This window comes from Rhineura floridana, chromosome 3 (genome assembly GCF_030035675.1).
Source record: "Rhineura floridana isolate rRhiFlo1 chromosome 3, rRhiFlo1.hap2, whole genome shotgun sequence".
Classification (NCBI taxonomy): Eukaryota; Metazoa; Chordata; class Lepidosauria; order Squamata; family Rhineuridae; genus Rhineura; species Rhineura floridana.
Window position 1 is genome coordinate 97795075 of NC_084482.1, and position 26572 is coordinate 97821646.

At 42.2% G+C, this 26572-nt stretch overlaps 1 protein-coding gene and 1 long non-coding RNA gene across 12 annotated transcripts in view; one reads left to right on the forward strand and one right to left on the reverse strand.

Moving 5' to 3' along the window:
• The window catches only part of FGF1 (fibroblast growth factor 1), a 140425-nt gene extending 117821 nt beyond the window's left edge, over positions 1-22604 (forward strand). For 8 of the 11 annotated variants that reach the window (XM_061616993.1, XM_061616994.1, XM_061616995.1 and 5 more), the window contains 3 exons: positions 16079-16165; positions 17026-17129; positions 18405-22604. In XM_061616993.1, the coding sequence (XP_061472977.1) occupies positions 16079-16165; positions 17026-17129; positions 18405-18599 (386 nt within the window). In that variant the 3' untranslated portion in view covers positions 18600-22604. The remainder of the gene's footprint in view (positions 1-16078; positions 16166-17025; positions 17130-18404) is intronic. The other 3 variants (XM_061616996.1, XM_061616997.1, XM_061616998.1) reach the window with 3 other exon arrangements.
• Positions 18325-25992, reverse strand: LOC133380204 (uncharacterized). The gene is made up of 3 exons (XR_009761383.1): positions 25905-25992; positions 25709-25778; positions 18325-18431 (listed from the first exon to the last, which is right to left on the reverse strand). It is a non-coding gene; the product is annotated as an uncharacterized LOC133380204 (long non-coding RNA).
• Positions 25993-26572: the final 580 nt, after the last annotated feature.

Below are 26572 nucleotides of genomic sequence, written 5' to 3' on the forward strand. Positions count from 1 at the left end.
CATGATCAATTAAGAGTGGCAGTTTCCCAATCTTTTGACTTTTATGCATGTCCAAACTATTAGGAGCTATTTTCATCATGGATTGGATCATGGAAGTATTTTAACAAAGTACCTGTTTCCTATTAACTTACTGTGGAAGATGAGCCTAGCTTTTTGTTAAATTATATATGCTAGTCCATAATCAATGACACTGCAAGGTAGAAAAAATGGGTCTCACCCAAGGATGGGAAACAATTTTCCTCATGCTGCCTGATGAATCCACTCATCCATTTAGCATCACAGTGGAGCAGCCTTCTCTAACTGGATGCCCTCTGGATGTTTTGAACTACAACACCCATCATGGTGCAATGGTTAGAGTGTTGGACTAGGATCTGGGAGACCAGTGTTCAAATCTTCACTCACCTGTAAAGCTCAGTGTGTAACCTTGGGCTAGTCACTATGTCTCAGCCTAACCTACCTCACAGGGATGTTGTGAGGATAAAAATGGGGAGGCGGAGAACCATGTGCACCATCTTGTGCTGCTCAGAGGAAAGGAGGGATATAAAAGTAATAAATAACTAAAAATCCCTGATGGTTTGCTGTAGCCTTAGTCCAAAACATCTGAAAGAAACCAGATTGGGGAAGGCTGCTGCATCATTTTTTATTGACAGAGAAATGACTATTTTCTTTACGGATCACATATACAAATGTGTGGCTTATTGCTCAGTTCTAACATCTTAAAGTGCTATCCTGGTCTCAAAATGCTTGGAAGATTTGTTGGAATCCCTTGTCACAGGAAATTGGCAAGCGAGATTGGGCAACTGTTATAGGAAGATGAACTAGTACAATAAGGTTCTTAGTCTGAAGGTGCTCCTGGATCCATCTTTGTCGCTAGAGGCCCAGGTGACCTTCATGGCTAGGAGTGCCTTTTACCAGCTTCAGCTGCTAAGACAGCTGCTGCCGTTTGTGGACCAGGATAGTCTGACCACTGTTGTCCACCCACTGGTAACCTCCAGGCTGGATTACTGTAATGCGCTCTATGTGGGGCTGCCCTTGAGGTTGGTCTGGAAGCTGCAGCTGCTGCAAACTACGGTGGCGAGACTGCTCACTGGGACATGGTATCAGCATCATGTCACCCCGCTGCTGAAAGAATTGCACTGGCTGCTCATTTGCTACCGACCAAGTTCAAGGTTTCAGATTTGGTGTACAAAGCCCTATACTGCTTGGGACCAGGATACCTGAAATACCATTTTACCCCTTATATACCCAGTCGATCACTGCATTCTGCAGGTGAGGGCCTCCTCCAGATACCATCTTATCAGCAGGTCCGTTCTGCACAACATAGGAAACGGACCTCTAGTGTGGCGGCACCTACCCTGTGGAATTCCCTCCCCTTGAATATTAGGCAGGCACCATCTCTGTTATCTTTTCGGCGCCTATTGAAGACTTTCCTCTTTCAACAAGCCTTTTAAGTTAAGATCTATCCCAGTCTGTGTCTGAGTTGGAATTGCTTTTAATATGTTTTTTAAATCTTTTTTCCCTAAACAATTTTTTTAACCTTTTTTATTTAAGATGTTTTTTAAGCTTTTTTAAAGAATGTTTTTAAAGTTGTTTTGTTTTAATGTATTTTAAGGTCTGTTTTTATGATATTTTAAAGTGTTTTTACTGCTTTTGTTTGCTGCCCTGGGCTCCTGCTGGGAGGAAGGGCGGGATATAAATTAAATAATAAATAAATAAGCTCCGCTGTTGTGATGGTCCAGATCTGACATGCATAGGGCTCCACTATGCACTGGAACACATACTGACAATGCACTGATTTCACAGTAGGAGACTTTTTTCCTGTTCTGTGTGTACACTGTGCTACTGAGCGCTTACTGGAATATAGCTGGACTCCCTGCTGCGGGATACGCTGGCAGGACTGAGTTAGATGGACTCTCCACATTCTAAGAAAAGCACTTCTTTTTTTAAGGAAAGCCACAGGAATATGTGGTTTCCTTCCCCTGCCCCAACTTTGCTCTCTGGTTTGTTTCTGAAGTCAGTTTATGGTAGAGGTTTAATTATAAATGCCATTTACACACTCACACTCATGCACACTCTCATCAGTGGACTGAACAAAGATGATCTCATCCTGAGTAAACATAGCAGACGGGAAGTCTCTAACCTAGAGTAAACTGGCATGCAACCTTTCAGAAACACTGTTCGAGCAGTGGAGGTAGGAAAGCAAATAAGAAGGGAAATCTGCAGAAGGCACAAGTGTGCCTGCAGTTTCCAAGGAACACGCAAAAGGCAAGATGCAGGAGGAGACATACGCTTTGAAAGACATTTAAGAGGGGACTGACCTCTGTATTTACTAACACATAGGTAGCACCAGGCTTTGGGGGGTCCTTGGGCAAGACACCATCAGTGTCCCCCCTCTCTGAGTGGGTCCACATTACCATCATCATCACTGGCCTTCCTGTGGGAATGTGAGACTTGTCAGGTGCCCATTGATGCTAACCCTTTGCATAAGTTAGGATCCTAAGAGCTGTTTAAATAGTAGTGGATATCACATGGGGCTTGGGTTTGCGCTGTTTGAAAAACACAGCCATCCCTGTATAATGAGAATCACAGAGTTGGAAGGGACCTGGAGATCAACTGGTCCAACTTGCTGTTTAGTGCATGGTCTTCATAATGGCATAATGCTTTCCAAACTTAGCAGACTATCAAAGGCAGTTATATGGCACAGAAGAGATGTCTGCTGCTCAAAATAAAGAAATCAATAGATCCCACTGGGCATGCCTTTGGCAGGTCTTTGGGAGTCAGAGAAAAGGTTTTCTTTTGATAGCAAAACAAAAAACAACTGGTTGGAACTTTTTTACTATTAATCCAACTCATTGCTGAGATATTAAGGTTTTTTTTTCCAGGGAACGTGCTGTGTTAGTCAAAAAATTTATGTACAAAGTTCCCTTCATTAGATGCATTGAATGTCATTCTGAGTTGGCAGATATATATACACAGTGAGATATACATCTATATAGATTAGAAAGATATGCAGGGGTGTGTGTTGGGGGGGTTGACAGAGCATTGTTTAGAGAAGGGCTGGGGAGCCTTTGGCCCTCCAGATGTTGTTGGACTCCAACTCCCATCAGCCCCGGCCATCATGGAATGATGGGAATTGTAGTTCAACAACATCTGGAGGGCCAAAGGTTCCCCAGCCCTGGTTTAGAGTAAAGGAAGCCAGATTTCAGGCTTGTGGGATCTACTGTTGTGTTCTACTAGATCTCTAAGAGCCACACTGGAAACAGGTGCAAAAGATATGCACTCAGGTTTTAAAAAACATGGGGCATCTGAGCAGCTGCTGAGAACAGCAATTCTGTTATTTTGAGAAGCAAAATTGAGCTGAGCCTTTCCACAGAAAAATCTATTCTTGATGACTCTAAGCTTTCTGCATTTCAGCAGACTAATTCTGTTGCTACTGTTGTTAAACAATTGGAAGTTGGAAATCCTTACTGATCTACAGCAAATCATCCAGAGTGCCCACCTTTGTGCCCACCTCTGGTTTAAACGTCCAGTGGTAGCTGGTGCCCACTGGGACTGGGAAGGAAAGAAGAAAGCAGGGAGACCAACAGGCCACAGAGCCAGAGCCAAGGGCAATTCAGGAACTTTTCAGCATGACAATACAAACCACAAACAAGAGGGGTTGCATAGTCATGGTGTTAAATTCCCAAAACACATGGGAAATCACTTCATACAAATGTTCAAATCAGGTGCTAAGCATGAGAGGCCTAGAACTGAGAACTAATATGGCAATGGAGAAAAAAAGCTAGATTCATAGTCACCTTTCCAGCTTCAGAGCCTTGACTCTGGACAGGGCCGATTCATTTATACTATGTGTCCATTGTGATTGAAGTCACATTTAGAAATGCAAGAATAAGAGGAGAGCCAGTGACAGAATCCACATTCAAATCCAGAAAACTAGTGCAGTGTTATAAGGCAGCCTTCCCCAACCTGGTGCCCTTCAGATGTTTTGGACTATAACTGGCTGCGGCTAATGGGAGTTATAGTAAGAACATAAAAAGAGCTTGCTGGATCAGGCCAGCATTCTGTTCTCACAGTGGCCAACCAGATGCCTGTGGGAAGCCCACAAGCAGGACCTGACCGCAAGAGCACTCTCCCCTCCTGAGATTTCCAGGGGCCGGTATTCAGAAGCATGCTGCCTCCTACCATGGGGTCAAAGCATAGCCTTGATAGCCTTATGCTTCATGAATTTGTCTGATCCTCTTTTAAAGCCATCCAAGTTGGTGGCCATCACTGCCTCCTGTGGGAGCGAATTCCATAGTTTAACTACGCACTGCATGAAGAAGTACTTTCTTTTGTCTGTCCTGAATCTTCCAACATTTAGCTTTGTTGGATGAGCTCTGGTGTTGTGAGAGAGGGAGAAAAGCTTTTCTCTACCCACTTTCTCCATCCAAAACATCTGGAGGTCCTCAGGTTGCAGAAGGCTGATACCATTAGCTGATGAAAGTTCACCATACTAAATTTCACTCTGAAGTGGAAAAACTTTTGTCTAGCTTAGACATATGTAATTTCTCAGGTCCCTTCAGCCTTTGCTGAAACTATCTAGAATGGTCCCAGTATCATTCTACCAGATTTCAGAGTCCATCTACACTGTAAAGTCTTGAGAAGGCTTGTTTCCATTGCCTTGGGAACATAATAAATCAGTGGTGCAATTAGATAATTTTAGACTCAGGACTAAGGTCACATCCCCAGTTGTGTAGTGGCAAATTAGAAGTGCAGGGTCCCTTCATAATAGTCACACCACGGCCCTCACAGCCACATCCCCTTCTAAGATTATTTTATTTATTTCGAATTTATATCCTGGTCTTCCTCCTGATCAAGCCCAGGATGGCAATACAATAAAATTGTATTTTATTCAATAAAAATAAGCTTTCAGTCTCTGTGATTGATAAGTGAGTTAGTCGGATACCAGGAATCCTCACGGTCCTAAAGAGCTGCTGTTTTCCCCTCGTCTGCACTTAGCTAGTGGCTTCTGTCTCCTTGTAATCTTCATTTGAGATCAATGCTGATGAAAGTTGAAGAGGAAAGCACAAAAGCAGGACTACAGCCGAACATCAAAGTCTAAAGTAATGACAACAGAAGATTTATGTAACTTTAAAGTTGACAATGAGGACACTGAACTTGTCAAGAATTATCAATACCTCGGCAAAATCATTAACCAAAATGGAGACAATCGTCAAGAAATCAGAAGGCGGCTAGGACTGGGGAGAGCAGCTATGGTGAGGGAGTAGTGCTCCCCTTCTGCAGCAGGCTCCCTGCCACGGATCGCAGGGAGAGAGCTACCCACCAGCCCACACCTGCTCGCTTGCCCTCCGCCACCTCCCTTGCTCCTCCCCCCTTTCCCGCTTGCCCTCCCCCTGCCTGTTCACTTGCTTGCTAGCCCTCCACCACCTCCTTCGCTCATCCTCCCCTTGCCCGCTCGCCCTCCCCATCTGTTTGCTTGCTCGCTAGCCCTCCGCCGCCTCCCTTGCTCATCCCCCTTGCCCGCTCACCCTCCCCCCTGCCTGTTCGCTCGTGCACTGGCTCGCCCTCCACCACCTCCCTCGCTCATCCCCCCCTTGCCCACTCGTCCTCCTGCCTGCCTGTTCGCTTGCTCGCTCGCCCTCCGCTGCCTCTCTCGACAATAAAATGGTGCCGGATGCCCTTCTTGGACTCAGCTGCTGAGCACATTGTCAGAGCTTGGAAACATTCCTTTTTTGAACTACAACTCCCATCAGCCCAACTGTAGTTTAAAAAAGGAATGTTTCCAAGCTCTGACGACGCACTCAGTAGCTGAGTCCGAGAAGGGCATCAGGCACCATCAATTTGTGCACTCAGCGTCTCTCTGTATTCTGGCAATTTTCCACCACAAAAATGGAACAAGTGCCGAACATATGGAACATGGATACAGTTCAAAACCGCCGCATTAGTGAAGTGCCGAGAAGCGAAGTGCTGGAAAGCGGGGTCCTACTGTAAATCTTAAGTCACTTTCAACCCACTCCATCTGAAATACAGTGCCTGATTGTGCACTGAATGTAGCATTACCAACCTAAGATCAGCAAGTGAAAGGCCTACTGTAACATAAATCTGCCTCCCCAACAGAAACATCCTGACTCACACCCAATAAGTATATGGTTTTCAGTCTTTTTCTCTCTTGTGTGCAAAAGTCAAACAAGTTTAAATTTTCCTGGGCTGTTGAAGATGGCAGGGCTTTGAAAACTTTCCATATGAAGCTTTAATCCAATACTCGCTTTTCTGGGAGTAAAGCTACAATGCTAATCCCACATCCCTGGAGTAAATCCCATTGAATTCAATAGGACTTACTTTTGAGTACACATGGTTAGGATTGTGCTGTAAATTAATGGGACTTTTGAGTGAACATAACACAGAATTGTCTTTGTGTTGTAAATCTGTCTCTCCCCCTCCAATCCTATTTTTAAAGCAATTAGGCAGGGCTTAAATAGGTATCACTGCTTTTATTATGTAGGAAACTAATACTGATTGTATTTTTTTTTAAAAAAATGTTGTGTAATGACCAACTGGTTTTGACAATAAACTATTATATGTGGTGTATGTATTTTTACATCTCCAGAGAGAGAGGGGGGGGGAGTCTTTCCAACAACCTTGTGAGCAGAGCTTGGAAGATTACTTTTAAAAAGTAATAAATTACAGTTACATGCCCCCCCAAAAGTAGTAATTACCGTTACAATTGCAATTGCTCTGAAAGTAACTGATTACTTTTACTCAAAAGTAATTGCTACAATTACATTTTGGTTACTTTAAAAAATGCCTACAAGGTGCTGGCCTTGGCTGCTGCACATCTAAGTAGCCTAACACGACATTAAAAATAAGCACAGAGGGTAGTAGAATATTTTTTTTATCCGTAAGATTAACAGAATGGCATAACAGAATCTCACGTCCCCTCTCCCCACCCCCAGCAATGATGATACCCCAACATACATATTTTTGTATATATATATATATTGCCTTCAGCTCTTTTCTCCTTCCACTCCTGTCAATTTTTAAACAATTGTTTTCTCCACACCGTCTTGCTCCACCTCCTCCCTCGTTGCCTCCTAAGCACCCATAGAGCATGAAGGAAGAACAACACTGCATAGAAGCCCAATTTGAAGCACATGATTTTTATTCACAAATCAGAGGAGCAGAATACTTCCCCTGCTCCCCCCCAAAAAAGTAATGCACAAAAGTAATGCTGGAAACATTACAATTACTCCTCAAAAGTAATGAAGTTACTACTCATTCTATTACCAGCAAAATGTAATGAAGTTACCCACTCATTACTCAAAAAATAAATTACTTGTAACTAGTTACTTCCAAGCTCTGCTTGTGAGGTAGGGTCGCAGACTAGAAACCAAGGGACCTCACAATAAGAAATAAATACCTTTAACATCCAATAACCATAAAAACAAGTATAAACAGTTGCAAAACAGCTTAAAGTGGCATGATTCTGAATTTTGGGATGGGTGAGTGAAGTTTCTTATCACTTGAGATAGCAGTTCTGTGCACGCTTCCCTGTTTGAGTAACCCCCATTGAATACATTGGGACTTGCTTCTGAGTAAACAAACATAGGATTTCACTACAAATACCTTTACAGGTTGTGTAAATAATAAACATCTTTGACAATCATGCTTATAAAAATATTTCTTCATTTAAAGCACATGACTTCACCTAAAGAATCCTGGGAAATGTAATTTCCCCCTCACAGTTATATTTTCTACCACTCTTAACAAACTACAGTTCCCATGATTCTGTGGTGTGATTCATATGCTTCAAATGGGTGTTGAATATGCTTTAAATGAATGGTGTTGATCTGCCATAGGTATGATGTGCATTCATTGGTGAATTGAAAAGAACCATTTTAAAAGATACTTTTTTAAAACAGGGGAAGGGTTGTAGCTCAGTGGTAAGGCATATGCTTTGCATGCAAAGGTCCAAAATTCAATTTCTGGAAAAGACTGTTACCTGGAATCCTGGAGAGCCAATGCTAGCCCATGTCATCAGTACATAACTAGATGGTGCCAAATAGTCTTAGTCAGTATAAGGCAGATTCCTTTTTTCCTAAAAGTGGGAAGAGACCCAAGGGCCACAGATACTCTAAAATGTATTTATTTTATTTACAACATTTATATATTCTTTTATTGTAAAAAATCTCAAAGCAGTTAACCGAAGAAATTAAAAAATAAAATCATTGGCAAAACCAGTTAAAGACAGATATTTAAAAACATTCAAAATAATAAAACCAACAATGAATTAAAAACAGATAAAAAACATAATAGCTTCTACATGCCTGGGTAGATTTGCTAAACAAAAATGTTTTTAGCAGGTGCAGAAAAGACTATAATGAAGGCATCAGCCTAACGTCAACAGGCAGGGAGTTCTAAACGTAGGTACTGCCACAGTAAAGGACTGATTTCTTACAAAAGCAGAACAAGTACTGTGTGGCACCCATAACATGGAAAGCACACCTTGAACTTGGCCTGGTAGCAAATTGGAAACCAATGTTAATTTCAGAGCAGAGGTATTATATGCTGACAGGGTCTCATGTCAACAATTGTAGCACAGCATTCTGCACTAACTTCAGCCCCCAGGTCAGATTGTGCTGCATGGGGATTTCTGTTACCTTGGCTGACTGGCTACCAGGATTTTTTTAGTTTTGATTTTTGGTTAGGAATTCTGACTGGTTGTGGGATGCTGAGTGTTCTTCCTTATTCATAGGAATTTTGTTGTGGTTGGTATGGTATTGCATTTAGGAAATCATCACCGTCTTTTCTTTTTCTTTTTGCATTTCATTTACCTTTAACCTCACTCCCTTACATCCATAGAAGCAACAACAGTGGTTCTATGTACTCAGCTTAACCCCCTTAAACCCACTGATGATGCACCTTGTTGTTTGCATGACGGTTTGTTTCTTGCCCAAGAGTGGTAAAAGAGAATTCATGTACTGAGAAGTGTGGCTGCAATTGTTGTTGTTCCCAAGCTGCTGCCTGTGAAGATAGACCAAACCATGTGTGTTTTCTCTCTGCCCATTATTACTCACTGGAATTGGGTTGGCTGTCAAAATGAGTTTATAGGAGTCCACAGAGTAGGCAGGAAAGGGTAGAGAATCTTCTTACTCATTTCTCAAACTTCTTTATGAAGTGAAGGATCAAATCTGTAAAGACGTTTGGAGCAGCCATGTTAAAAGGTAGGGGCTGGGCATTCCAGGCAGGGGGTTGCCAACCCTGCTTGGATATGGATAACTTTGTAGAGGATCCCTAGTCAAGCTTTACCAATAGCATAATCCAAACCATATCTACTCAGAAGTAAGTCCTATTGAGTTCTACAGGGCTTAGTCCCTTAGTGTGTTTAGAATTGCAGCCCTCAGCCCTTTACTCCTGAGTGCTCCCATCTAACATCTCCACAACACTAGGCTTCTTTCTTCCAACAATGGCCTTCTGGTGACTGGCCTGGCCTGAGGGCACTTAAACCCTTCTTGCTGACAGCAAGTAGGCTAGATTAAATGTTCTCTACCCAGGCACCATCTTTTAGCTAAGATTTCTTAATTTTCAATCAGAGAAATGTTTTTATTTGAAATGTATGCTCCAAGCAACTGTGGTTGATGCTTAATGTATTATACTTAATGACATCACTCGGGCCCGCCCCTGTGATATCACTAGGGCCCACCCCTGAAATCTCAGGGTTTGGGATGCTTCTGACCTGGCAACTCTAACACACACAGACACACCCCTCCCCCAATTTTTTTTTATCTCCTACCCTCCCTAATTCCTGGTTTGGGCCAAAACCACACATCCCCCCCTTTGGCTTTTTTTTTTTTAAAGAGAGAGTTAGCAATACACTTTCTCCCACTTACCTGGTAGTAAGCCCCACTGAACGCAATGGGACTTCCTTCTGAGTAAGCATGCACAGGAATAGGCTGTAAGGCTACCATCCAAGGCACATTTACTTAGGAGTAATGTTCCATTGAACAAAAGCTCTCACACACATACATGTACGGTCTCTCTAAAACTGCTCCCTGGGGCAAAGGAAAGGAAGCACTTGCTGGCAAACAACAGCATCTTCACCATGCAGTGACCCATCCACTGCTCCGTACTTCCCTTCACAACCTTTTTTAAAAGCAAGTCCCAATCACTCCCTTAAAGCTTGCCACTGGCTGGCAGCCTGAACTTGCAGTGATCATAATAAAGTAAGTACCTGGGCTTGGCTGTCCACCCTCCTCTCTATGTAAACTTCTATCTCTCAGGTCCTTATGACTCTCTCTTCCCCACAACAAACAATGGTAGGAGTCGATCAGTGTGCAAGGAGAATCCATACTGACTGCTTATTGGCTGTAGTGATTGCTCACCTCGCTGGATTCAAGGCTCTCTTTCCCAAGGCAACCAGAAAATGTGCATGCTTGGCACTGCAACTTGCTTGGCTGTAGAGACAGAGGAACTCTAGGAGGGGACTGGGAAGGTGCTTCAAAATGTGGTATGCCAGCCTTGCTGCATTTTGGGGCTCACCTGCTCAGTGGTGCCCTGGACCTCTGCCCCAAAGCCCTGCCTTGACAGAACCAATGTATGAAATACCTTGCTGGATCCAACCAAGATCTATCCAATATGTACTGAAGCATTTTGTTTCAAAGTGGCCAATCTGTAGAGTATGGATGGGTACTCGCAAGCAGAGCCTTTCCTTCCTGTTTATTCCAATCATCTAGTGTTGAGGGGTATACTGCTTATGCAGACAGAGCTTCCATTTAGCTATCATTGTTAGCAGCTGCTGATAGTCCTCTCCCCATGAATTTGTCTACTCCTTTCAAAATGCCATATAACCTAGCAGCCATTGCCACATCTTATGGCAGCAAAAGATTTTCCAGGCCTTCCCAATATCCAGTTGTGTTGTAACAGTGACGGATTCCTATCCCCTAATAGGTCAGGACGCTGTAAGAAGAGCTATGAGCTAGGAAAAGCATTAGTTTCATGTGAAACTGACACACACAAACCTCCCACCATGCATCACTGGCTCACTAGAGTCCTCTTACATTTTTTCTGGAAAAACTTTGCGTGTAGCCAATGTTGCTTTCTAAAGGGTGTATGTTTACTAGTCTGTGCCAGAAATGAGCTTAGTGTAAATGAGCTATTAAACTTGGACATCCTGATGAAAAAATATTTACAGAGGAAACTCCTTAAACGGTTATGTGCCAGCAGAATAACCTTAGTTACAAAGGACAAGTCATAGGCTGATGACGTAAGTAAACTTGGGTGGAAGTAAACTTTCCACAACCTGCTGAGCTAATCTTTGTCATGACATTTGTACATAGCTAGTAATAGATATTCATTTATTTATAAAAATATTTGCATACCGCTATTCATAAAAGTAGCCCTGACTCTTCTTAAGCAAGCAGAGCCCATTTACATTGATGGATGAACACAAGCAGCACTGTTGTTGGGTGTTTTTTTTAAGTGATAAGCAGATCATCCTCCAACTCACAGTAAAACCACAAAAATAGGGAGTGGGCCTCTTTAATGAGGCATGGCTTGTAACTAGGGGGAAACATAATCACTTAAGATGCTATCCTGAACATACCTGGGAGAAGGTCATGTTGAACTGAGTAAGACTTACTTCAGAGTAGATATTTCAGGTAGCTCTAATACTGGATGGTAGATCAGGATCAGTGGCACCACTGCTATCTTTTAGATTTAGGGTCCTGTCAGCTTCAGGGGGCGGGGCAGTAACGAAGCAGCCGGCAGTTAGTTAGGCAATAAATCAGTCAAGGCCAGGCAGATAACGGAGGCCGGCTGGCAGAACAAAGGCTTGACAAACTAACCAGTAGCAGTGTCCCAGAGCGTCATCCAGGTAGGGAAGCCGAGTTCGGGAAGCCGAGTTCAGGAAGCCGAGTTCGGGAAGCCGAGTTCGGGAAGCCGAGTTCGGGAAGCCGAGTTCGGGAAGCCGAGTTCGGGAAGCCGAGTTCGGGAAGCCAAGGGTCCAGTCTGAAGGTCTAGAGGCTAGCAACGGCGTTACACACGAGGAGTCACAACCGCCGTTGTAGTCAGCAGTCTGCCGCAGCCATGAACTGCCTTTTATAACAGACTCCCTAAGCCAGGTGCCCGTGATTAGTCTCCCAGCTGCTCAGAGCTGCTTGTTCTTAAACGACCCGGCCTCTTCCTTCGTTGCTGTGCTACTCGCTGGCGTCTCCTTTCTGCAGTGGGGAGGGGAGCCTCCTGTTCATGCCCAGAATCCCATTGAGGGGCTTCAGCCAGGTCCTGGACATTCTCCAGCTGGGGAAGAGCCAGAGTTGTGTCCTCAGGGGTTCCACTAGTTCCTTCTCTTGGGTCTGCCAACTCTGCCTCTTCCTCTTCCTCCGAGTACTCTGAAGGGGCTATGACAGGTCCCTTTTTAAGAGAAGTAAAAAAATGGGGGATAGAGAGTAGGGAAAGAAAGTTAGAAGTAGTAGAAGACAGAGAAGGTGAAAGATGGACATATGGTAAAATAAAACAACAACCCCAAATTACCAGTTGGAGTTTATTTATTCTATTGTTTAATTAATAAAATAAAATATTGGTTTAATAATTTTTGTATAAATAATGTCAGCTTTCCCCCTGCCTTTATTTATATTACATAATATCCTCTCTCTTTTTCTTTTGGTGTTTGTTTCGAGCTGCCAATGCGCAGCCAATGTTTTCTCAAAGACAAAGTCATTAGAGAATTCAGTGCCTACTTTTAGCATGTACGATAGACATTTTTTAAAAATAAATAAATAACATAAGTATGAATTAAGAATCATTGCCCCAACCTCCCATAGGAAAAAGCTCTTGTTTTTATAAACTGTTGTTGGCTGTAACATTTACATCTACTTAACTGTGCACTCAGAGCTACTGTACAGCCCAACTGATCCTGGAGGATTGTCAGCTTCTCCTTCAGCTGGAGGACGGTTCATCTGATGGACTCATTTAAATGTAACATAACAAAATAATGCCCTGCTCTTAGAAGAATCTCTGGCATTGGTGCATACAGGACTTTTGTCCTGGCACACTGTGAAATTTGTTTTACTTTTACTTGGGGGAGGGGGGACTGAGGCTGCTCATATTTAAGGGCAGGTATTAAATGTAGATGGCTGGTTAAAGCTAAATTCCAGAAATGTGGAAGGAATCAAACCAGAAGACTGAATGGTCCCCTCCGATTTAGATTTTATGAAACCATGGAAAAGAAGGAAACAGTGATATTTTAAATGACTTCTATTTACAAAAATGAATAACAATCTGTACTTCAGAGCTGGAGTTCCCAACATGATGCCTGTGGCACCACTGCACTCTCAGACACCTTCCTCAGTCCCCTGCCTCTCTCATTAAAAAAAAATGGTTTGGGTGGGTTTGCTTTTTGGGAGATGGCCTGCTTTTTTTGGTCTGTTTCATTTGTTTTGATGTGTGTGTAGCTATTTTAGTATCTAGCCCTTTTATCCATGAGATATTAGTGATTCTTGAGGACTTTATTAATCACACCCAGTCAAGTTCTCAGTCTAATTCTTTCCGCCTGTTTTGCTCCTCCTTCCCAGCTTTTCCCCAACTTACTGGGTCCTGCTCAGGACAAGCTTCTTAAACACGAACCTATGGTTAGCAGAATATGACAGCTGTTGTTTTACCTGTTTGGGGGAGGAGGGGCTTTCTGAGCATCACCATATTTCTTTCTGTGAAATGGGTATTTTGTGCTACCTGTGTCAGTTTCTTAAGATTTCCAAATGTACCCCTGGTCCTAAAATGGTAAGGGACCCTGGTTAAAAAAAAAGTTGTATAACATGCCAAAATATTTTTTATATGAGAGAAGTGGGGATTATATAGCTTTAGTGGAAACACTGGGGTAAGGAACAGCTAGGAAAATGTCTTGCAGAAAGGAGCACCCAAGTTGAGATGAGTGAGAATTCTGCTGAGTTTGGATTTACCAACGGATTTTTCAACTATCCACATATTCTCCATCTTTGTGAAGCAATCCTATTTGCTCTGAACGTCAATGTCTTTCCCCCAACGCCAGATATTTTCCCCTTTAATGTTCCCTTGAATATATTGTTCTTTTATTGATTTTACTCACAGAACAGTACAGCAGTACAGATCTCTTTCTCTGCCACCCCCTCCCCCCGAATAATCCAAGCTCCAAGCAGGAAGAAGCCAGAAAAGCCTATAATAGAAATTAAAAGGTAAGCCTAGCCCTAGTGAGTCCTTAACGGGAGTGAGACTCTATCTAGTCTTGCCTTCTAATCTCTGTAGTGTCAACCCATTAAATGATTAAAGGCAAGCCTATAGAGACTAGAGAGTCTTGCCCATGTTAAGGACTCTAGGCTCTGTCAGGGGAATAGGAGTTGCCTAAAAACTCTCAGTACGCTTCACAAACTACACTTCTCAGAATTATTTGGGAGAAGCCATGACTGTTTTAAGTGGAATAAATGTCTGGCATGGGTACAGCCACTTGATTAGCCAAGCCAAACAGCTGTGAGTCTGGCTTTTAGAACACTGACAGTTGGTTCTTACTGAGCATGCCTGTACTATTATAGAGTTCAATGTTAAATTTCTTAAATTAATTAAAAATCAGCCATGTATTTTTTTTACTTTTAAACTGCAAAATATGAAGTTAGAGTGTGGGGCAAAGTCAGTAATAGGATTACAGGTACTCTGTGAACATGACTGATTTTTAATTAATTTCAACAAATTATAAGAACACTGACAGAAAAAAGTCCAACGGGGTCTGGATTTTTTCTCATTTTATTGTTGTTGTTGTTGTTATTGTTATTATTAATTACACTTTTATAGCGCCCCATAGCCGAAGATCTCTGGACGGTTTACAACATAAAAGCAATATACCATCACATTTGGTACAATTGATAGTAAAAGAAAACAAATATATCACATTTTAAATAAACATAACTGAACAATAAATCACAGGCAATATACATATCTTTAAAAACAAAATATAACAATTATAAAAATATCTACACAAAAATAAAATAAAACCATACATCACATTATAAAACACAAACCGAACAATAAATCTCAAACAATATACAGTTCATCAAAAGCGGGGGGGGGGGAATAAAAAAAAGAATAACAATGGTAAAATATGTCTAATAACAGTTATAAAATATGTCTCAAACAAAGTTCTCTACTGTCCCGTTGTGCTTCTCCCCACCTAATCACCATCTTCTATAACCAGTAGGACTATAAACAGTTTTACAGTTTGAACTCTCAATTCTCTCTGATTGTTTTGTCTATCGTCATGAAAACTTAAGAGGGTTGTTAAGCAAGCATTTCTGAGTTCAGGACTTTAAGTTTTGTAAGGTTTTGTTTTGAAATGAGCTTATGAGAAGCAGCAGAATGGCATGGGGATATTTTCAATTTAACATTGCAGAATGCGAAAAATCCATACTAGCTATAGTATACAGCTGCTCTCGTGGCTGTATAATTAAGCCAACCAAAATATAACAAAGCAGGTGAGATGATAACCATAGCAAAGGGGGTGGGGGTGGGGAGAAACAATTGGTTGATGTTCAAGCCATGGAGTCTACCTTTGGTCACAGTCCTAAAATGGAATGGGGAGGAGATAGCAGACTTTCACATGAGGTCATCTATATGCTATGCAGGTATCAGTTTGCACCAAAGTCTGTTGGGAACAAGAAGCATAAAAATGGCTTATCCCCCATCTCTGAAAACACAAGAACTAGCTGTTATCCAGTTCTGTCTCCATCCTTAGGTGAACCACACAGGTTCCTTGGTAGATGGAAAACAGAAATCATGAGAAACTTGGAAGTCTTTATATTAGTAAAGTCAGAAATTAATTTTAGGTGGTGTGAAAGGGAAAAAGCCAATAGAAGCCAAATTGGGCTGCTTTGCCTAGGACTTGGAGGTCCTGTCTTCACAGAATAAAGTCCTTTCAACTGCTAGATAAACCTACCCCGTGTTAGGTATTCACCTAATATGTAGTTTAGAATTTTCTTGTGGGCCAACATAGCCACTTTTACTTATTGATTATTTACTTATGTATTTATATTATTAAATTTATATCCCACCCTTTCTCCCAAAGGAGCGCAGGGCAGCAAACAACAAGCAATACAACATCATAAAAACAATTCCATTAAAGATGTAGAATGGGAAAGATCTCTACTTAAAGGTTTGTTGGAAGGGGAAGGTCTTCAGTAGATACTGGTGGCACCTAATATTTAAGGGGAGGGAATTCCAAAGGATAGGTGCCACAACATGAAAGGCCTGATTCCTATATTGTGTGGAATAGACCTCCTGATGACATGGTATTTGCAGGAGGCCCTCACCTGCAGAGTGCTTCAGAGCTTCAAAAAGTTACTTTTTTGAACTACAACTCATCAGCCCAATCCATTGGCCATGCTGGCTGGGGCTGATGGGAGTTGTAGTTCAAAAAAGTAACTTTTCCAAGCTCTGGCTGTGATTGAGTGTCTATGTAAGGAGTGAGACAATGTCATTATCATTCCTTATATTTCCAGTATTGAGGATGCGAGTGCCATTGTTTATCTAGCCAAAACAGCATTGCCCATGAAAAAGGAGGAGTCAGCAGGTTTTGGGAAGGTCCAAAATTTGCAGATACACTTGTTACTTTTGTAAAACAGAAAGCCCTAAAAGGATGAACACCACACTCTTTAATAAAAAAAAAACAGCCCAGTGTGGACTGAGCATGTTCCATGGGCTTAGAATGGTGTTTGGGGGGGGCTGGGGGGGACATAGTATCAAAGAGAAGGGGGAAAGGAATAGTGACTGGAATCCTGAACAGGGAGCACTCCATACTGCAACATTTTGTCTCAGGTATCATTTGTTACATTTATACCCCATTTTTCCTCCAAGGAGCTTAGAGCAGCAAGAATGTGGTTCCTTAGCAGTCTCCTATACAAACCGCTTATCAGGCCAGACTTGCTTGGCTTCAGCAGCAGAATGACATAATATGTCTTTGGACATTCTGTGCCTTCCTACTATTATTATTATTATTCTGTTTTTCTGTCATAGTTCAATTGCTGCTAAGTGCAGAAAATGTGGGTGAAGTGTATATAAAGAGTACTGAGTCTGGAGAGTACTTGGCTATGGATGCCAATGGACGTTTATATGGCTCGGTAAGTATGAGGTTTCTGTGGGACTGGGCATGGGAGAGGTTTTGAGGTTTGCAGAAATCTTTTAGCACGGCAGCTACACGAGCAGCAAATAGATGCTGTTTGTTGTTTTTGCAGCTGGATTGTAACTTTTTGCCCATCTTTATTTCTGGAAAAATAAATAAAATAACTAGAAGGAATGTTCCAAAATACTTTCAGATATTGGATTACATATTTGGAAGCAACAATGCTTCTTCCTTCAGCAGCCAATTCACCATTAGGGACACCGAGCCAAATTTAACCCTAGGATAAACAAACATCAGAGATGCTGCATATACTACTCAGGCTACTACTCAGGCAGTAGCCTGGAGTGGTGGTAGGACATGTTGTCAGCCTTGAAAGAGAATGGGCTGAGAAGAAACACAACCCTGCAGAAGAGCAGATAGGTGGAGCCAATAGCTTAGTGTTGCCACCTTGGGCCAAGTGTGATGGATTGCTCTTGGGGAAGGAGTGCAGCTCAGTTGTAGAGCATGTGCTTTGCATGTAGAAGGTCCTAGGTTCAATTCCTGGCATCTGCAGGTAGCGCTGGGAATGTCCGCCTGAAACCCAGGAGAGCCGCTGCCGGTCAGTTCTGAGCCAGATGAACCAATGGTCTGACTCAGTCTAAGGCAGCTTCCTGTGTGCCATCCAGGCTTGCCCACCATGTGGATCCCCATGTGGTAGGAGAAGGGTGTTTCCAGACTCCCTGGGATGGGATTCAGTCACATCCCAGCAAATTCAGGCTGTGCAATTAAAGCTGATTTAGAGCTCTTGTGAAACAAACCCGCTTTCCCCCAGAAGTTCAGACTTTTTCCAGTATGGAAAGTGACAGGGAAATGCACTGAAACATGTGAGATCACACTTCCTTGAAACGTGTGAGATCACATCGTCTACTCTTCCCACAAACACATCAGGAAGAATGCTCCTTAAACAGGTGTCTGGAAGCAAGCAACTCTTCCACAGACTCAATAATACAGTCACAGGGCTGTAGTCCTCCTCTGAGTAGACCCCCTAAAATTAATGAACCTAAGTTAGACATGGCTTCAGTGAGTCTACTTAGGACTAGTGTGGAATACCACCCACCATCACCACTATACTAAATAAGCTGTTTAATTTTTTTAAATAGCCAGTCATTGTAATGATGCTTCTGTATTGCTTTTATGTTGCTGTACACTGCCCTGATGTTTTGTGAGAAGGTGGTATATTATTTTATAAATAAATAACCTTCAGTGCTGAATGCACTACACTCTTTTTCTTCAGCAGTTGCCAACGGAAGAGTGCTTGTTCCTGGAGAGGATAGAAGAGAACCATTACAATACTTACACGTCAAAGATGCACACAGATAAGAAGTGGTTTGTCGGCTTGAAGAAGAATGGAAAAAGCAAGCTGGGACCACGGACTCATTATGGTCAAAAGGCAATACTTTTCCTTCCCCTGCCGGTTTCACCTGATTAGATTGTTTCCCCACATATCAAAATACATTCCTGAGAATTAAGCAACCAGGAACCTTTTCTTTTTGCTTTGATTCTCTGTCATGCTGGGATATGAAAAAGATGTGGGGCAACAGGTGCGAGATGCAAAATGCAAGCTGATTCCATAAAATGTGCATGTAATACAAACATGATCCACAGGCATCTCAAAGTATTGTCTCCAAAATGAATTAAACCAATTGTAGTCATAAATTGGGACATATCTCGGGGTTTAGCTCCTATAGCCATATACATTACAAAGTGTCCCTTTTCTGAAACCTGTATTTAGACAATATGATCTAACTATCAGACATCTTTTCATAATCCTTGTGTATCACATGGAAGCATTATAAATAATACTGAAACTATCCTATTATTTAAAAAAAAATGCTGTGCACTTATAGGACCAAGATAACTAATCCTTGCTTCTTCAAGTAATATTGCTCTGGTTCTTGATAATATCTATGTAATATATATTTATTTGTTTAGTAAGAATGTATACATTCTAAATTGTTCAACAACTATAGACAATCAATATTGTATATTATAACATACATACACACCAGGAACCATAAGAAGTCCAGAAGATCTTGAACATTTTGGTAATTAAGGGTGGACAACTATTGTCCATCCTTGCAAAACACAGGGAACCTTATGTAATTTGCAGATCATAGCTAGAGCCTGGGTTTCTTAAACTTCTTTAATTCCATTTATTTCCATGATTTTGAAGGAGAGTGGGCCTATTGAGTGTCATCACTCTAGATCATTATAGGGGCTGTGCAGATGCATTGCCTAACACATGAAGAGGAGAGCAAAACCATGCATATTGGCTCTGACCCCCTACCTACAGGCATTCAGCATCACTTCTGAAAGAGCCTACTTATGGACACTCTGTGCATGCATAAGCTCTATGCTGAGGGAGGGGACAAGACCAATGATCCCATTCCCTTGCATATGTGCATTCAACCAACACTGAACATAACATCTGCACAGTCCTAGAGTGGTTTGGGGATAGCCCTATAAATTGACCAGTTGCAAAATGACAGATGAATCACTTTCTTCCAGAGGTATTAGTGTCTGTATTATTTTACTACATTTCAAAAGCTGCTTGATCAGCCATATGCTTAGCATGCCACAATTTTTAGTTCCAAGAAGAGGCAAACTATATCTTACTAAGTTGAGGAACTCATTCCCCACCAAGATGCATCTGGAAACCTCACTGTACAGCTTTAGGCAAATGTTGACGATGTACCCCTTTACCCTGGCCTTTGACACTTGAGACATATATTTTAGGACCCACCATATTTTGTGATTCTAGTTGTTTTTAATTGTTTTTAACACTGTATTTTAAGGTTGTTGTAACCAGCCTGGGACCTCTGGGTGAAGGATGGACAATAAATGCTAATAATAATAATAGTAATAATAATAATAATAATTGCTGTTCTAATTTCTGGACTGCCTAGTTTTCACTTTCATTTCAATAACAGCAAAGCATGCAGATTAATTTCTGCTTAAATATTCTGTCTTTACTGAGTCCGTCAAATCAAAGCTTTTGTGAAATACTAATTAGCCATCAAACCGTTTTCTTTTGTATCTCTCCATGGATAGAGACACACTTGTAGTTGTGCTGGCCTCAGTGCTTTTCCACCTCTGTTTTCTGAAGCCAGAGACACACAACACTAGTCAAATTCTGCCCCTTTTTACTCCAAAACCTGGCAAAATGCTGCTCCAGTGCATTGCTCTGTGAAATCAGCTTCACACAGAGATCGTTTGGTAGATCAACTTGTTCCCATTCTGTGGTGTGAAATGAAAACGCTTCACTTTAGGTAGGGCAGAGACCAGGGCCGGCACCAGAGGGCAGCCAGGTTGGGCCCTGGCCGAGGGCCCCTGCTTAGCGTAGGAGGGTAGCGCTCCCATTCCACAATCCACAGCAGCATTGGCTCCTGACACTACTGCGGATCACAGAGAAGAAGCTCCCAGGCACCCCAACCTCCCCAATATAGTCAGTGCAGGCTTCAATAAGCCTGCATGCATGCCCCACCTACCTCTCCCATCCCTGTAAATGGCGTGCATGCTGTCTGTGCATGCCTGCCATCAACTAAGATGGCAACGGGGGCTTCCCTAAGGGAAGGCAGGCATGCGCACAAAATGCAGACATCATTCACAGGGACAGGAGATGTAGGTGGGACACTCGGGCAGGCGTATTAGCCCCACACAGCCTGTATAGGGGGGTTGGACTAGTGCGCTGTGTGCCCAGGACAGGCTGGTGCCCAAGGGCCCAGTCATGCCTGCACTGGCCCTGGCAGAGATAGTGATTGGCCCAGCGCTTTGCTGTGGGTGGTCTGAGATTAGTAGCGGGGAAGGGAAGTATGTCCAGCCATGGGCAAAAGCATTTTAAACATGTCTTAAGCCGAAGCCAAAGAAAATTGTCCAGCTGCTTCTGAAGCAGCTAGTGTGTCTGCAGCCCATATTTGGCACTACCAAGAGACACCCCAATACATCCTCACTGTCAGTTTCTCAGCCTCGTACCTGTCATTACTGGAACCAAATCACCCTTGGTTCCAGAACAAACATGGATATGGGACACCTAGGAACTATCTGCTCCAAACACCACTGCAGGTTTATGAATCCTTCCCAGGCCAATTTACTAATAATATTCCTCAATAAATGAAATACTGACATTTCTGCAGTGATATGTTGTTTTCTCATGTCTCATTATTTGTTGGTTTGGGACAGGGCTGGGATTGTATAAACAACAGCCTGGGCAGAGGCGATAGCAAGAAATGGCTTTGCCAAATTCACAGAAAATAGGTCGGTCCTCAGTGGCTACTATTGATATTAATGAAGAAAGTACCATCACATTCAGTGATAAGATGCTGGAGACAAAACAAAGAACAGTTGCCCATTGCCATCCTTGCCTGGTTGTGAACTTCCCATGGGCTCCTCATTAGCCACTTTTAGAGACAAAACGCTACCGGGTGGATATTTGGTCTGATACAGCAAGGAAATACTCTGATTTTAATGGGATAAAAGCCATAGGAACCAGTGTTAATAAACCCACCCCCGAAAAACTGGAGTATTTCCACCCTTCTTTGAAAGCGCCCCAGTCTTGTGTCCCCCGAATTTGCCTTTCTAACTGCAAAGTTTCCAAATTGCAAGCTGGGTGTTCCCAGGCACAGATGTCTCAAGGCTGCGAGGTAAAGGGCATGTTACAAGAGAAAGCCTTTTGTTATCATTAGCCTGATATTTGTGATCAGGAAGGATTTCAGATCAGACTATGGGGATCATAGTCTGGGTCATGGCTTAGTGGTAGAGCATCTGCTTTACATGCAGAAAGTCCCAGGCTCAATCCCCGGCACCTCCAGGTAGGACTGGCAGAGAGTCCCTGCCTGAAACCCTGGACTGCTGCTGCCAGCTGGTGTCGACACTGCACTAGATGGACCAATGACCTAACCCAGTATAGGGCAGTCTCTTATGTTTCTGTCCTAAGCATGATCAAAGCCCACCCACCCAGTCTCTCCAAAAGAAAAATGTGTCAGGGTGCAAGTCCAGTTTACTTAACATCCTGTCTCTTCTAGCCTTAGCATGTGGGAGATATTTCCAGGATAGTGGTTAAAGAAAGGGTATGTTGTTATTTCTTGGACAGAGAACAATTCAGGAAATCCATTCCTGCCCCAAGATAGAAACTTTTCCTCAGAAAACCAGAGTCTACAAGAAGTGTGCCTGTGCTTCACAAGGCGCTGTCTTATTTGCTTGAAAGTTATTTTCTCCAGTGTGTGTGTGTATGGGTGTAGAGATTTTTCTTTCTTTCTGCAAAATACAACTTAGCAGTCCTACATTGCTTCAAACACTCCATTTGTCAAATGAGAACAGTGTTTCTTTCCCACCATTCTGATGTATAATTCTGTTTGTAAACTCTGGCCAAATATGACTCTGCTTGCTCCTTCTCTACAAATCCCCCTTCCCTATTCCCAGTGATCATCCTCTTTTGGGATTAAAAGTTGCTGCTGAAATTTCCAGCTGTCTCTTAAGTGTCTTTGCTCCACCTGGCCCATTGAAAACTCTAGTCTGATGTAATTCACCTAAAAAGAGCTTCTCTGTTCCTCAATAATATATAAACTCCTGGGATGGGAATTGACTCTGTCTGTAGCCAAACAACTCATCATACTTCTATACTTCTTCAGATAACTGGGGGAGGGGGAGGATTGTGCTCACATTAGTTCCACCCTAGAGGCCCAGGTGACCTCAGTGGCTAGGAGTGCCTTTTACTAGCTTTGGCTGATAAGACAGCTGTGGCCTTTCTGGACCGGGATAGCCTGACCACTGTTGTCCACGCACTGATAAACTCCAGGCTGGATTACTGTAATGTAGGGCTACCCTTGAGCTTGGTCTGGAAACTGCAGCTGGTGCAAAATGCGGTGATGAGACTGCTCACTGGGGCAGGGTATTGCCAACATGTCACCCCCCTGCTGAAAGAATTGCACTGCTACCTATTAGCTACCTGGCTAAGTTCAAGGTTTTAGCTTTGGGTCTATAAAGCCCTATACAGCTTGGGACCAGGATACCTGAAAGACTGTCTTATCCTTTATACCCAGTCGATCACTGCGTTCTGCAGATGAGGGCCTCCTGCAGATACCATCTTATCAGGAGGTCCGTTCTGCATAACATAGGAAACGGACCTTTAGTGTGGCAGCACCTACCTTGTGGAATTCCCTCCCCTTAAATATTAGACAGGCACCATCTCTGTTATCTTTTCGGCACCTACTGAAGACCTTCCTCTTTCAGCAAGCCTTTTAAGAAGAGACCTTATCCCAGTCTGCGTTTGTGTTGGAACTGCTTCTTAATATGTTTTAAACCTTTTTTTAAAATAGATGTTTTTAAAGCTTTTAAAAAAATGTTTTTAAATATGTTTTGTATTGATATGTTTGTAATGGTTGTTTTATTTTAATATATTTTAAAGTCTGTTTTATGATATGCTAACGTTTTTAGTGCTTTTGTTTGCTGCCCTGGGTTCCTACTAGGAAAAGGGCTATATATAAATCTAATAAATAAATAATAAATCCCAGGGCCAGCCAAACTCTGCTGCAGGTAGCTTTACCACAGGAAGTTCTAACAGAAATAGGTGAGGCATTACAGTAATGTGGTGGCAAATTCAGAGGTGCAGGGTCCCTTCATGTTAAGTCACAGCCCCTCCCCTCCCCCCTTTTTGCTGTGGGGTTGTTAATGCCTTCTCCCACAACAACAGACATCCCTAGAAGCCAATAAGCATGAAAGAGAATGTTAGCTACTGAGAAGAGTCTTCTCAGTGGCTGACTTGCCTCCTTTCACTCTGATTAGCTCCAATCAGCAGGAAAGGGCAAGGAAGCATGTTAGACAACTCTTCTCAGTGGCTAACACACTCCTTTTTCTTGCTGATTGGCTTGTAGGATGCTGGAGACATAGGGGCCCTGCTTCCAAAAAAGTAAGGGGTCCAAGAACCCCCAAGACCCTGGATGACTACACCTCTGATAAATATCTGGCTTTTCTGGGTTAATATTGAAAGGAAGTTTATCTGAATTTTTCCTAATGGTATGTGGAGAAATAAACAGTGCAAATCCTATGCATTGTCTACTCAGAATTTAAGTCTTGCTCACTTCAATGAGTCTTGCTCCCAGGTAAGTGTGTATAGGATTGCAGCCAAAGTCTAACAGGTTTCTTAAAACAGCCAGCGGCTGTATCCCTATCCTTCAAAAGCCTTTCCCAGAGCAGCAATATTGTGCTATATTGTACAATAGTACAACATAAATAATCCAAAATGCAATTAAAATGCAATTAAACAGGGATGGGGAACCTGTGGCCCTCCACAATATTGTTGGATTACAACTCCCATCATCCCTGACCAATGGCCATGCTGACACAGTATTTCCAACGACTTCAAGAAGGCCACAGGATCCCCTTTCCCTGCAATAAATCAACAATAAAATCAAACAGCAAGAGCAGCATAAAAAAAAGATAACAGAATGAAAACACACAGCTATATGTATATATGACAAAAATAGGACACAGATTCAAGTAAAATGTGCACATACTAATTTATATGTACGGGTGCAATTTTAGAGACAATTCCTATAGTGACCTGGGTGCCTTTCTCAGTCTGCTGTCCATGTGCTGTTGTTTACCAACTTCAAGCCCCCTGGTACTCTCCCTTCTTATGCTTTATCCCTTTAATGTAGACTAGGACCAGACAGCCCTTCATTCAGAGGACTGTCCTCTGTAAAGTAGGACTTGTGGCCACTATGAGCCCACATTATCTGCTCTAATATCTAATTCCAGTCACAGCCAGGCCAGAAGTCCTAGATACATAGCTATCTTGCCATATTGTCATTACTACGAGGAAACTCAATTAACTAAACATGCATGCACCAATCCCAACTGACAGCATTATGTACATATTTGGCTGTTTAAACTCAGATAATATTTGCACCCAAGTTCAAAAAAAAAGAGGCAGGAAATGACAGTAAAGTCTACAAACTGAAGATGAACTAATAAAGCCATGTCTAGATTGCACCACTTCAAATTACAAGTGCATTGAGGGAATGTGTCATGGGCAAAAGCTTCTTTATGAAAATAAATCCCTAAACAAAGAAAACTAGTATGTCGGAGAAGGCTAGATTAGAACCCATTCCCTGACCTCTACAGTTTTCATATACACAGTTTTGCTTTGTTTATATGAAGGAACATTCAATCAGGTACTCCTCTACCTGGGGCTGAAAATAATCCAAAATCTGGTTTATTACCTGATCTGTGGTTTGTCAGAATAAAGGGCTGAGACTACTTTATTCTAACTAGATCAAGGCAATACATGAATGCACACTCTAAGCACATTTTTTAAATGCTTAAACCTGGGTGCGGGGTAGATCACACCATTCATCAGTGCAATGATTTTGCAAAGAGGTAGATTATCCTTTTTCATCAACACATTTAAAGTTTTTGATTGTATGTATATTCATCTGTCTATTCTGCAGGCATTTATTCAAATGTCTGTTTTGTAACCCTGTTGCATATAAGCCAGTCTTCATGTAAAGTATTCAGCATTTGACTCCACACTTGATTTACCTGAGTTAGGTCCATGTCCTCTACTCTGGTTCCCCAATTGCTGACTTTTGATGGATAACAGCTGGAAATCCTGGGATTAAAAGAAATACATGTACACAGTTGCAGCCACTTTCACAAAGGACCAAACTGTGCACGAATGCACAGAGGCAACTCTAACTACAACAAGAAAAAGGGAAATGAGAAAAACATGAGATACCTCAGATGTCCTTGCTATTCTGGAAATTAAAAGACTGTCTTTCTGAAAAGGTGATACAGTAGTACAGTTTTGGAACATAGCATGAGGAACTGATAGAACTAGTTTATAGGCCATCTACAGCTAACTGGTATATATAGACAGGTTTTGCCACCGTAAAACACACACACACCCCTCTTTCAAAGCAATAGGTTGTCAATTGGGTGCAAACAAAAATGTGTGCACAGGTGATTGGAACTTCTAATTAAATCTGAAAGCTGGAAAAACGGTAATATCAGATTTAGTTCTGCTGTTTCCCAGCACCTCATTAACCTCAGGGCATTCCTTTCATTAGACATCTGAAGCCTAGCTATTACTAACCTCACATGTATACTTGATACCCAACTGGGGGGAAATGTTGACACTTGTGCCTGAAAAATAATCCTCAGTAATTGCTCCAGATGGATGAACAGGAGAGAACAGCAATGCCAGCTAAAGTTATAGGCCACAAATTATCCAACACTGACTTAAGCCTGCCTACTAAACCCATTGAGTTCAATAGGCTTAAGCCTGCTTAAATGTGTTGGATTGTGGCCATAAAACAGTTTTAAGGAGTTTATCCCTCTTCCTGCTTAGGGCGAGAGATGAAGAATGACAAAACCTTCCCTTTAAAAAAACTGATTTAATACATT